This window comes from Natator depressus, chromosome 4, assembly GCF_965152275.1.
Source record: "Natator depressus isolate rNatDep1 chromosome 4, rNatDep2.hap1, whole genome shotgun sequence".
In the NCBI taxonomy this organism is placed as follows: Eukaryota; Metazoa; Chordata; order Testudines; family Cheloniidae; genus Natator; species Natator depressus.
In genome coordinates, this window is record NC_134237.1 from 85,680,900 (window position 1) to 85,695,045 (window position 14,146).

Sequence of the window (14,146 nt, forward strand, 5' to 3'; positions counted from 1 at the left end):
CACTTGCTCCCCAGAAGGGAAGGAAAACAAGCACAAGGGACTGACTGAGAAGAGGAGTAGCAGGACCCTGTGCCACCTATAAGGATTTGCCTTGCCCGAAACCTGAGTCTCCAAGGCTAAAAAGAACTGAGCCTACTGAGGCGAATAAGGTATTTTGCCACAGTATATATTTTTTAAAGACTGCTGACAGCCTGGTTGCACCAGACTGTTTCTACATAATCAGAATGAAAGGTGAAATCAAATCAACTGACATGCTTTTATGTCCTCTCTGAACCACTACACAGCAACAGCTTAGCTATGAGTATTACAGTCAAGAATTAAATCTCCTGTGCTATTATAATTAGTTCAGATGTCCACTGTCTTGTTACGTTTGCCTATATAAGCTGATAAAACAAATACCTACATGACAATATGCTCACTTGTTAGTTACTCTTGTTTTCAGATATCCAAAATAGCTGGAGTTTTCAAAGACCATGAACAAAACACAATGTGGATATAAGCAAGTGTAAGTCCACTGACATAAATGGAGTTTTATCTCTTTACACCAGAATGAACTGGGCCAAATGCATCTACTGAATATAATTTGCTCCATGTGTGTGCAAAAATGCATATCTGAACTAAAAATAAAATGCAAAATTTAGAGCATGTTATTTATATACAATGTGGTCCAACAGTTCTGTTGGAAAACCATCTAAGTTTACTGTGTATTGTTTTAAACACTGTAGATCTGCTTTTTTTGCTTCATAGTTTAATATCTCACAATTAACCAAAAGGGAGTAAAAATGGTTAGTAACTTCTGCTGCTGCTGCTTGCTTTTATTAATTCATCTTCTAGTGCCAAGCAGGGGGCTAAGCTTCAAAGAGAAGAAAATATTTTTCTTTCTTGAATTATGATTCAAGTTGAACTTGAGCTGAGTACCCAAACCAAAGAGAATTTGCGGGACTAGCATATTTGCTAATAATTGGTTCTCCACACTGTAAAGTAACCATAGCTATTTACAACAATTCCCACTCTTTTCTAAAGAGTTCCAAGACTGATATTTTACAAAGATAAAAAGGGTATTAAATATTTAAAGTCTTCATGAAAGGTGATATTTGTTAAGTGCTTTTTTATGTCAAACTTCCCTATAGGTTCTCTTAACTACAAATGTGATTTTTCACTGCACTTCACAGCATTTTGGAGTCCATTTGTTTTACAATGCCCAATGGAAGCAACCAATACATTAACAATGGCTTGATAAACTTGATATTACCATATTTGTTTTTGGTTGACTACATATGACGTAGCAAAATTGGCCATTTTGCATTTTTGGTGTTTCTTGCTATAGCTACCTTGGGTGCATTAGAGAAATTCCTGTGACTAACAGTATTCCAGACTCTCTCCTCCCTCTCCCCCCCCCAATAATTCTTTTTTATATTAAACAAAAAAATCATAGTACTTAAAATGTGATATATATTAAAGACATCATTCAACACCTTTTACCTGTTGAAAAACATCTGCTCCTTCATCATAATCCACTATAGTGAAGAAAAGTTTATTAGAAAAAGCAGATGAGTAGCGCCATGAGTTGGCCAGCACTTGATATTCTTCATTAGCTTGCCTGTAAGGGAAAAAGGCATAGATACCTATAATTTTTATCTGTATGTAATTGACTCCCAGTAAAGATTCCATAACCAATTGTAACAACTGCAAACCAAACAGAGGGATTAACTAAAACTCCAGCAAACACATTCTCAATTCTCTACCAAAAAAGGCTTTGGCCAGTATGGCAAGATGATAGGGGGGTTGTTGTTGTTGTTGGTTTTTTGTTTTTTCCAGAATTACAATTAATTTATAATGGGTGAGGTAATATATTTTATTGGATCAGCTTCTTCTAGTGAGAGAGAGAAGCTTTCAAGCCACACCAAGCTGTTCTTCAGTTCTGGGAAAGGTACTCTGAGCGTCACAGCAAAATGGTTCAATAAAAGATATTACATCACCCACATTGTCTCGCTAATATCCCAAGACCGACAGTTACAACTACATTGCATGCAGTTAATTTATAATAGCTATCTAAGCAACAAAACCCACATTCAAAATACGAATGAAAATGTGTTTTAACATTTTTAACATAAAGCTTTACAAACAGTGTCAGTTAAATGCTCCTATAGTTTGTGCTGGAAAATATGGGCCCAAACCTGCAAACTGATTCATGTAGAGACATCCTTGTGGCAATGCAGATCTAGTATCAGGATTTATATGCTCAAAACTGCTCCAAATAAGCATCAGTTCAGACTAGTAGAACACAGAGCAATATACCAAGGGTGCCCAAACTGTGGGTCGTGAGCCACATGCAGCTCTTTTACTGTTGAAGTGTGGCTCACGTAGCTCCCTCCCCCACACTCCACCTACCAGACTGGAGTGGGGAAGCTCAGGACTTCTGCCTTGCAGAGGGGTGGTGGGGTAGGGGCTTCTGCCCAGTGGGGAGGGAGGTCTTGGGACTTCAGCTCTGTAGGGCACACCTGCTGAGCCTCAGGGCTTCAGCACAAGTAAGGCTGAATCCCCGAGCCCCATCGGGCACCTCCGGCGGGGATGAAGCCCTGAGTCCCGGCAGGTGTGCCCCGGCTTTTGAATTTGTGAAGATTGTCATATGCAGCTTGGAGGGTCACTAAGTCTGGCCACCCCTGCTATATACCAATGCAACATTCCTCCCAGAACAAAGGATACATGGAAAGAGCTCTGCCAATACTACACTGAAAATTGTTGTGCCACAAAAGGAGTGGTAGTGGCAGATCTAAAGGGGGTGGGGTTGCCAATAACATCCTTGTTCGACATTCTTTCCTACAAAAAATATTTTAAAACCAACACACAAAATATAGTTTTTGCAGTCTGTAGTAATTTCTATCAGCATTAGAAAGTCACATTTTCCCTCCAGCAGGCTCCCTACCCCCAAACCTCAAGGAAGAGCCAGAGGGAAAAATAATGCAGCATGACACTACATTAACTTTTGCACTCGCCCTCTTGGTACTCAGAAAATCACTTTAAAAGCAAGATTTGGGGGGAGAGGAGTTGAGGGGATGAGAGAGCAGCATTACCAGTGAAGAAGTTATCTGCATAGCCCTGAAGCCACACAGACTTGGGGGCAAAACTGTACAGTTTATTAGGGGGCATCGCAAAGTTACCGAGGGGATCTTTGTGGCAATTTCCACCCCACAGAGCTCCTTCTTTGGATATTTATTTATATTACAGAGCCCCGTCCTTTATCTACCTGTCTTTTCGGATGGAGGGATACAGAAATAGTATGAACACATTTGTTTTTAAAACTTCTGTCTGAAGGTTGTTTTTGTAAAGCATGTTGCATGCACATTATGGCGTGGTATACAGGTATTAAAAGCAACTATTTGGCTACCCTTGCAACACTTGTCTATGATTTGAGTTACAATGCATACAGACAGATTATATATATATATATATATAGGAAGGAAGAAAAGGGAGGCAGGTATAAGCAGTCTTTCATAAAGAGGTGTTGAAAGCATGCTTGTTCTTCTCATTAAAAACAAGCCATACTACTGAAGTCAATGCCACCTCAGCACTTCTGGAGCTGTGTGTACCAAGAGAAACAACATGCATGGTTAAATGCACCACTATAAAAATAAAAAGTGAAACTTGATCATCACTTTAAGTCAATCTCAGATGCAGTACAATGAAAACCTAACTTTTACCCTTGTCAATTATTTTTTTAAAAAAATCTCATTTGGTAAACTAGATTTGAAAGGTCAGAAAATATTGAACTTATGCACTTGTTTGGTATTTCATACTGAAATAGGCTAACATGTTCATCGGCATCCTGAAGAGGGCAGTCAAGCAGCATCAAATGAATGCTGCAAATGCTTAAGTAATAACTGTAGGGCACTGTTGTGTTAAACCTGTTATATTAAAACCTTACCATTTTTATGATCAGAACAAGATGATAACAGCATTTCATCTTGATGCTATCATTCTCTTTATTCTACCCTTTCATATTTTTACAGATATTCATGTAAAATCATAATTACAAATTATAGTTATGCCCCTACTAGTTAATAAAAGTTTCTTAATTTTTCCCCATCTTTGCATACTTTGCATCTTCAAATTAAACCAGTTTCCAATTTATTTAATGGACATCTGTCTTTTCAGAAGAGAGCTTAGCTTCTGAGTTTTTGTTTGTTTTTATGTGTCTACTTGCATGTTCTGCAACAAGGTGGTTTTGGAACACAATTTTTAGAACTTACTGAAGGTAACTTAGCAAAGTATTCTGTAGGACTTCTCAAGAACAGCTTTTATAAAGACACTGAAAAGAGCATTCTATAAAGAGCAAAAGTGGGTAAAATTCAAATATTTGCACTTTAATATTGAAGCTAGCTCTTAATTCAAGTGGTGAGCAGGTGGCTGAAAAGATATACCTGTCTCTCTTTTGAAATCAATGGGACTACTCAGTGTATGAAGTTATGCATGCACGCAAGTCCTTGCAGGATCGGAGTCTAATTAAAGACAACACAGAAGTGGGCATAAAAAATAACTGAAAGGTCTGGAGAAGGAAGGATGAGACTGACAGTGATAGGTTCACACAATTTGTTACGTGGTCTAGCTATGTTCACAACCAGATATTATGTATTGTAATAAGAATGATATGATACTATCTCCATAATGTCTCTCTACCTACTTGGATAGCAGTGATGCAATAAATTATATCTAATAGCCTTCTGAAGTGATTGGGAACTCCTATCTGGACTCTGAAAAATACTAGGCAACACTGTTCCAGAAATGGTAGTTCTCTAGGGGATTGCATCTCAGGTGCAAAAAAAAAAAAAACCAAAACTTTTTGTTTTTGTTTTTTTTAATTGGAGTCTTACTACCGAAAAGGCTATAGATATAGTGCCATCATCTTCCAACTAGCTGTGTGAGCTGCTATGAAGAGGTATGGGAGGAACTGTATTTGACTCTAATTGGAGACTTACTACCGAAAAGGCTATAGATATAGTGCCATCATCTTCCAACTAGCTGTGTGAGCCGCTATGAAGTGGTATGGGAGGAACTGTATTTGATCTTGGCATGAAAGGACTGCATGATCAGACTAGAAATAGACCCTAATGCTGCTAGTTTGGCATTACTTTTTCATCAGGCTGAGCCAGAAAGGAGCATAGAGTATCTAAGAGCAGAAATAATGTTACTGTTATTACCACCATTTAAGAGTTTAGGCAGAGGTGGTAGCACTGCAGTACCAGCAATGACAGCAGTATTATCTACCAGTAAGAGATGCAGAGACCAGGTTAGATGACATACTGCCATCTAAACATTCTTTACCTAGGATATTCAGTATTTTGACAATAGTTATTGTTGGCAGCAGGTCGTACGAGCTGTTTCCTTTCCTGCATGACACATACTTATCATATATTAAATTATGGGTTTGATATTTCCAGAAAACCAGATTGACTAAATAAGCCAGCATCTATGCTTTGTTTTCTCTTCAGAGCCTATGAACAGCTGTAATTGCCAGCAGTTACAAGATACCATACAGCTCTTTATAAGAAGGCACATTTATTCGTAAGGTAAAAACACTACAGAGAAAATCTTACAAACAATTAAAAAAAAAAAAAACTACACACAAGCAAAAAGCTTACCAGAGGTCACCCCCTTACAATACCAACAAGGCCTTAGCAGGGGTCAGTCTTTCAAACCCCACAAAGGGTTTTTTTCCCCCTGTGGTTGCAAGTTTGTAACAACCTTAGCTCAGAACTAGCACAACCATGAATAACTCAGTCTTTCCTTTATGCAGATTGGGCCTTTGATCTTGGCCTCATATAACAGATGATCAGCAAAGGCCCGCTCCTCAGTGCGTAGCTTCAAAAGGATTTTTTTTTTTGTAACTGGAGGTGGGGAATTTGCATTCATCTCCTCCTACATATTTCCCAGGAAATCTACTTCATACATATCATCCCAAAAGTACATTCTTGTCTGGCACATTGTTCAATACTGTTTTGATCATGTAGGCCTTACATTATATTTCCCTCTTGGAGAGGTTACATACAGTCCCAGCCCACAATAATACATAATATTGGCATTTAATACAATGAATTCCAAAATATATTTAAACCTAATAAGTTTTCTCAAGGATATTGCAGGAAATGGCCATATCTGTCACAAAGGGTTTTATTAAACAGAATCAATTCAGCAAAGAGGAGGGTTTTCTTTGTGTATGTGTCTACACAAAGAATCACATTTGTATAGCTTGAGCACTATTTGGTTTTCTGAAGGTGAAAATAGGAGCAGAACTAGAGAAAATTAGCTTAGTATAATGCTCGAGTAAGGACTTGTCTCCAATTAAGACACTAGAGCAACATACCTGTAGTTCTTTGGGTTATCCACCTCCCTGTTAGAATATAGGTATTCAGGCCTGTCTGTAAAGGCCTATACTCTAAGAATTTAGGTGTATTCTTATCATTTGGCTAGTTCTAGAGGTATAAAAGAAAGAATCAAAATCACTGTCTGCTGGTGTAAGGGCCTTCTCTTACTGTCACGTCTGAGGCCCTGTTCTTAGGCTAAGGCTTTTGGCTAAGCAGCAGAGGCAGCCATAAGCTAGGAAGCAACCGGTCACATCCTCACATTCCAAACTAGTCACATTGAAAGACGGTGCTATTGGGCTGTTAGGAATACAATCCTGTCCTGATTATGCCTATCACCTCCAGAGAAAGGGAAGTGCCTAGAAAATGTAAAAGGAAACAGCATCCTGTCTGGCAAGAACTCACTTATCAATAGCTGGGATGTGAAATCCTCACTTCTGTATTGTTTTGTCATTACAGTTCCCACTTTGCTATTGTTTGTCTGTATAATCTCTCTCTGGTTCTGTGATTGTTCCTGTCTGCTGTATAATTAATTTTGCTGGGTGTAAACTAATTAAGGTGGTGGGATATAATTGGTTACATAATCATGTTACAATATGTTAGGATTGGGTAGTTAAATTTCAGGAAAATGATTGGTTAAGGTATAGCTAAGCAGAACTCAAGTTTTACTATATAATCTGTAGTCAGTGAGGAAGTGAGGGGGCGTGGGGGTGGGAATGTGGGTGGGGGAGATGGGAACAGGGAATGAGGGTGGGTGTGTGGGTGGGGGAGATGGGAACAGGGAATGGGGGTAAGGAAATTGGAATCATGTTTTGCTAAGGGCAGGAATGGGAACAGGGACACAGGTGTAAGGCTCTGTGGTGTCAGAGCTGGGAAAGAGGATACTAAGGAAGGAAACTGGAATCATGCTTGCTGGAAGTTCACCCCAATAAACATCGAATTGTTTGCACCTTTGGACTTCGGGTATTGTTGCTCTCTGTTCATGCGAGAAGGACCAGGGAAGTAAGTGGGTGAACGAATAAGCCCCCTAACACTCCCCAAGAGGCGATCGCTAGGTTAACAGACGACTTCTTCCATCAACCTAGCTCTGTCTACATAGGGATTTAGGTCATCTTAACTATGCCCCTCCGGGGATGTAGATTTTTAACGCCCTGACTGGCGTAGATAAACCAATTTTCAACTGTAGAGCAAACCAAATGGAATAAAATTGAGAGCAAATGTACGCAGAACATTAGGAAAAAAATCAGTAAGATCTATTAAGATGTGAAATGATCTGCCCAGGAAAGTGATGAAAGCATTATCACATGGTACATTAAGTAGATTAAACAAAATACTAATAACTATACAATAGGCAACAACTTGCATTGGCAGGGGAATGGACTAACAGAAGGTCTAGAAGGTCTTTTCCATCTCTTTGTAATAAGATTTGTTCATTGCTACTCTTTTCCAGTACAATTAGTTTGCTGTTTGTTACTTGGAATAATATTTTTCCTAACAATAAAAGTGTTTAAATATTAACTTCCTGCTTGCAACACAACAACAATTTATAACTAAGTTCTTTGGCCATGAGTCTGGGAAGATCAACAAACATATATGTAGACCCACACCTATCTTAACCAAATATGGTTAAGATGCATTGAAGTTTCTGCAACTCCATGTAGAAAATTTATCACATATATAATAAAAATACTACAAAGTGTAGAAAATTCAAACTGCATAACAGAATTTTCATACTCTTTCTACAGACTAGTCTTTGATCATCAGTGAAAGTCTGAACTCTGTCAGGTGTACTGGAATACTTAAAGCTGTCCAGTCCAGTCTAGATTTTGGTTTTCTGCCTTGAAGGGTTCCTCCTATGTAGCAAATGTTTCTTCAGGTGATTGCTCATATCAATTCTAATTAGGTGTGTGCGCGCCATGTGCACAGTCGTCGGAAAGTTTTCCCTTAGCAGCTCCTGTCGGGTCAGCTGTGGAGCCCGCTGGAGTGGCGCCTTCATGGCGCTGCATATATGCCCCTGCTGACCCGGCCCCTCCTCAGTTCCTTCTTACCACCAGTGACTGTCGTTGGAACTGCAGTCGCTTGCTTAGCAAGTTGTAGTTTAGTTCTTAGTAGTAATAATTAGTGTATATAGTGAGATAAGGGTTGGGAGTGGGGGCTTTTCCCCAATACCTAACCCCCACACCTTGGCTTCTGGGCTATGCCGTGAGCCCAAGGGTTCAAACTCCGTTTTCTGAAGGTGGAGATTTCCTCAGGTCAATCTGTTTGCCACCCACGGCAACAGAAAGTGCCCAATGTTCTGCTCCTTTCAGAAGCATAGCACAGGCTCAACCACAGATGCATTCCTGCTACCCTGGGAAGGCCACCTGCTCTATGCCTTTCCCCTGATCCCTCTCATGCACAAGGTCCTACTCAAGGCCCACAGGAATGGGGCGGAGATCATTCTGGTAGCTCCAGCGTGGCCACTGCAACACTGTACACCGCCCTTCTGGAACTGTCGGTGGTCACCCCAATCACATTGCCACTCTTCCCTGACCTGATCACTCAGGACCACGGTCGTCTTTATCACCCCGACCTCCAATCCCTCCACCTCATGGCCTGGAAGCTTTCCGGCTGAACCCCATGGAGCTCGGAACAGGTAAGGAGGTCTTACTTGGCAGGAAAAAGCCCTCCACTAGAGCCACATATCTGGCAAAGTGGAAGAGGTTTAACTGCTGGTGTGACCAGCGTCATACACCCCCACTTCAGACACCTATCCCTCTCATCCTAGAGTACCTTCTGCACGTGAAACAGCAAGGCCTGGAAGTATCATCCATAAAGGTACACCTCGCTGCTCTCTCGGCTTTCCACCTAGGAGCGTCTGGATGCTTCGTCTTTGCCAACCCCATGGTTGGCCAGTTCCTCGAGGGTCTGGAATAGCTACATCCCCAGATTAGACAGCCTGTTCCTGCCTGGGACCTTAACTTGGTCCTCTCCAGACTAATGGGGCCCTCATTTGAACCACCGGTGACTTGCTCTACCTGTCATGGAAGGTAGCCTTCCTGGTTGCCATTACATCGGCAAGGAGGGTGTCTGAGTTAAAGACCCTTACCTCAGACCCACCTTATACATTTTTCCACAAGGATAAGGTGCAACTCAGACCTCACCCCGCCTCTCTTCCTAAGGCCATGTCACGTTTCCATACTGGCCAAGATATATTCCTGCCTGTTTTTTATCCTAAGCCTCATGCCAGTAGCCATGAGCGGAGGCTACACTCTGAATGTTCAGTGGGCACTAGCATTCTACAGCGAGTGCACTAAGCTGTTCAGGAAGTCGAACCAGTTGTCCGTAGCAGAATGGATGAAAGGACTCCCAGTCTCATCTCAAAGAATATCTTCCTGGATCACGTCCTACACCCGCACGTGCTACGAGCTGGCCAACATACCAGCCCTAGCACTTATGGCACTCCACAATGGCACAGGATTCATCGGCGGCGCTCCTATCTTTGAAAACTCGTGGCGAACGGGGGAAGTCCCGGATGACTGGAAAAAGGCTAATGTAGTGCCAATCTTTAAAAAAGGGAAGAAGGAGGATCCTGGGAACTACAGGCCAGTCAGCCTCACCTCAGTCCCTGGAAAAATCATGGAGCAGGTCCTCAAAGAATCAATCCTGAAGCACTTACGTGAGAGGAAAGTGATCAGGAACAGTCAGCATGGATTCACCAAGGGAAGGTCATGCCTGACTAATCTAATCGCCTTTTATGATGAGATTACTGGTTCTGTGGATGAAGGGAAAGCAGTGGATGTATTGTTTCTTGACTTTAGCAAAGCTTTTGACACGGTCTCCCACAGTATTCTTGTCAGCAAGTTAAGGAAGTATGGGCTAGATGAATGCACTATAAGGTGGGTAGAAAGCTGGCTAGATTGTCGGGCTCAACGGGTAGTGATCAATGGCTCCATGTCTAGTTGGCAGCCGGTGTCAAGTGGAGTGCCCCAGGGGTCGGTCCTGGGGCCGGTTTTGTTCAATATCTTCATAAATGATCTGGAGGATGGTGTGGATTGCACTCTCAGCAAATTTGCAGATGATACTAAACTGGGAGGAGTGGTAGATACGCTGGAGGGGAGGGATAGGATACAGAAGGACCTAGACAAATTGGAGGATTAGGCCAAAAGAAATCTGATGGGGTTCAATAAGGATAAGTGCAGGGTCCTGCACTTAGGATGGAAGAATCCAATGCACCGCTACAGACTAGGGACCGAATGGCTAGGCAGCAGTTCTGCGGAAAAGGACCTAGGGGTGACAGTGGACGAGAAGCTGGATATGAGTCAACAGTGTGCCCTTGTTGCCAAGAAGGCCAATGGCATTTTGGGATGTATAAGTAGGGGCATAGCGAGCAGATCGAGGGATGTGATCGTTCCCCTCTATTCGACACTGGTGAGGCCTCATCTGGAGTACTGTGTCCAGTTTTGGGCCCCACACTACAAGAAGGATGTGGATAAATTGGAGAGAGTCCAGCGAAGGGCAACAAAAATGATTAAGGGTCTAGAGCACATGACTTATGACGAGAGGCTGAGGGAGCTGGGATTGTTTAGTCTGCGGAAGAGAAGAATGAGGGGGGATTTGATAGCTGCTTTCAACTACCTGAAAGGGGGTTCCAAAGAGGATGGCTCTAGACTGTTCTCAATGGTAGCAGATGACAGAACGAGGAGTAATGGTCTCAAGTTGCAATGGGGGAGGTTTAGATTGGATATTAGGAAAAACTTTTTCACTAAGAGGGTGGTGAAACACTGGAATGCGTTACCTAGGGAGGTGGTAGAATCTCCTTCCTTAGAGGTTTTTAAGGTCAGGCTTGACAAAGCCCTGGCTGGGATGATTTAACTGGGAATTGGTCCTGCTTCGAGCAGGGGGTTGGACTAGATGACCTTCTGGGGTCCCTTCCAACCCTGATATTCTATGATTCTATGATTCCTGGCCCAGGTCCCGATACAAGAAATCTGCAGGGCAGCAACTTGGTCCTCGGTGCATAAATTCACTTCTCGTTACGCCGTTATCCAGCATGACAGGGATGATGCAGCGTTCAGCATCCACCACCTAGGTAAGGCTTGGGAGTCTCCTAATTGGAATCAATATGAGCAATCAATCGAAGAAAAAACGGTTACTCACCTTCTCATAACTATTGTTCTTCGAGATGTCTTGCTCATATCCATCCCAATACCCACCCTCCTACCCCTCTGTCGGAGTAGCCGACAAGAAGGAACTGAGGAGGGGCTGGGTCAGCAGGGGCATATATGCAGCGCCATGAAGGCGCCACTCCAGGGGGCTCCACAGTCAACCTGATGGGAGCTGCTAAGGGAAAACTTGCCAACCACTGTGCACGCGGTGCACACGCATCTAATTGGAATCTATATGAGCAATCACTCGAAGAAGAAACATTAGCTACATATAGGAGGAACCCTTCAAGGCAGATAACCAAAATCTAGACTGGACTGGACGGCTTTAAGCATTCCAGTACACCTGACAGTTCAGACTTTCACTCATGATGAAACACTAGAAGACTTTAAAAATATGAGAGTCAACTCCTACCACACAGACCTGTGGCAATCATAGCCAGCAGAAGTATATCAGTTTCCTCTGCTAATGGAAATAATCAATACCTCCTTCAGAGAAGTAAAACTGCCAATCTCTTTTTTAAAATGCATTAGCCTGCCCAATCCTGAAAAAGCCAGTACTTGATGCAGAAATCTCTCTTAAAACCTTTCTATCTCAGACCTCCCAGTCCAAGACAAAATCTTGAGGAAAGTAGTGACAGCAAGCTTCAGTACATAGCATTTGCTAACATCCCTCCTGTATTCCATGCATTTGTCACCTCCAGACTGGATTGCTGTTACACACTATATCTGCATGTGAAGCAAGGCAGAGTCTCCAGCTCCTGTACTATGTTATAGTCCACTTCCTCAGTGGGATGGGCTTCCACAATCACATTATCCCTCTGCTCTAATCCCTTCATTTTCTTCCAATCATTTATGGTGCCAATTCAAAGTTTTAATCCTGCTTTTCAAGAATTTAAATAGATCAGGGTCCAGCCACACCATTAAAAAAATTATTACAGTAGGGTCTATAGATTGGGGCCCATTGTGTTAGGCACACATAGCAAGAAGTCTTCTCCCCCAAAGAGCTTACAGTTTATATAGACAGAGGAAAGGTGAAGTGATTTGCCCAACATCACTCAGCAGATCAGTGAGTAGAGCCAGGAAGAGAACCCAGGTATTTGGACTCCAAGGCTAGGCCTAGCCACTAGACCATAGCAGCCCACCCTCACACTCTGTTGCCCCTGACCAGCACTGCTCTATCTAGGGCGCTTCTTCAGTCAGCCAGTCAGTCCTCCTCCCATGCCTTCCAGGGAGAGACTCTCCTCTGCTCTGCTGAGCAGCCCTTTATATATGGCCCTCAGAGCCCTGACTGGCTGCTCCAGCTAGCCTTCCCCCTATTGGTGGGCTCAATAAGCCCTTTCCTAACTAGTAGGTTCTGCGCAGCCTCCCCGGTGCTGCTTTTAACACCTTCTTTTCCTTGTGTGGGGCAGCCACCCCACCACAGGCAGACTAAGGAAGAACTTTTGCTTCATGCAACAATCAATGACATTTAATGGTGGTTCACCTATCGAAGTGTCACACACACAGCAAAGGCAGGGGAGGACTATAAAATGTGCTTCATCAGCCAAAAGAAGTGTGGTATCACTCTGGCAATGAAATCCTCTTCTTTCTCTGCCATTTCCTTCTTTTCTCAGGTAGTGCATTTCCGCAGAACCTGGTAGAAACTGGTGAGCTAGGTCATGAGTTACTAGGGAGGGTTAACACTGCCCAGTCACACTCTTAGTCAAATCCCTAAGCATCTGCAAAAGGGGGCAGACTGTAATCTGAGGAATTAATGTCTAAAAACAACTTTTTCCTTACTGCTTTTCTGGAGTGATTTGAGTGAGCAAAATGAACTTGAGGAATGAAACAATCAGTGTTCGGGCACAAGGGAATTAGTGATTTGAAAGTTACACCTGAATAAATTGTGCACCACTGTGTGTTTACAGAATTCTGCACATTTCGTTGTTTCCCTGCAGAAAAATGACTTTCTAACAGGAAAGCAAAGGGAAGCCACAAGAGCGGTCACGCACCCCTCCCCAGCAGCATGGGTGCATTATTTTGGGTGCCCCAAGCAGCGAGCAGAGAAGTAAATCATTGCCGGGGGGCAGGGCTTGATATGCCCTGGCCCATGGTTCCTATCCTGTGTTGGGCTCAGCTGCTAGTCCTGGCAGGGCTGGGGCAAGGAGCGGCCGGGACTGGGGCCAGGTCAGATCCACCCCCAGAAACCACCCCTAGCTGCAGGAAGCTTCGTACCCCACCCCACTTCCTGCCCCCATTGATCTTCAGCCGGGGAGGGAGTGGTTAGTGTACAGGGAGCTTCTCCTCCATCCACACAAACCCTGTGCATTTGGACCCTCCCATGCCCAGAGCTCCACGCCGAGCCTCACTCCCACGCATCCAGAACCCCGCACTGAGCCCATCCACCCACCCAAAGGCCCAACCTGCTGAGCTACACCCCTGTATCTGGAGCCCCCCCCTGCACCCAGACCTCCCCACCAAGACTCATCCCCCTGCACCTGGAACCCCACTGATCCCCTCACCCATCCATCTGGACCCTCACCCCTGCACCCAGCCCATACCCCACTGAGCCCACACTCCCTGCGCCCATGCAACCCCCATGCTACTCTCACACCCACCCCGACGAGCCCCACCCTCCCTGCACTTGGGCCACCCCAACAA

At 43.5% G+C, this 14,146-nt stretch overlaps 1 protein-coding gene across 3 annotated transcripts in view; it reads right to left on the minus strand.

Annotated features, from left to right (window-relative positions):
- Positions 1-14,146, minus strand: part of TUSC3 (tumor suppressor candidate 3) — a 293,191-nt gene that overhangs the window by 159,595 nt on the left and 119,450 nt on the right. For all 3 annotated transcript variants that reach the window (XM_074951349.1, XM_074951348.1, XM_074951347.1), the window contains one exon: positions 1,483-1,600. In XM_074951349.1, the coding sequence (XP_074807450.1) occupies positions 1,483-1,600 (118 nt within the window). The remainder of the gene's footprint in view (positions 1-1,482; positions 1,601-14,146) is intronic.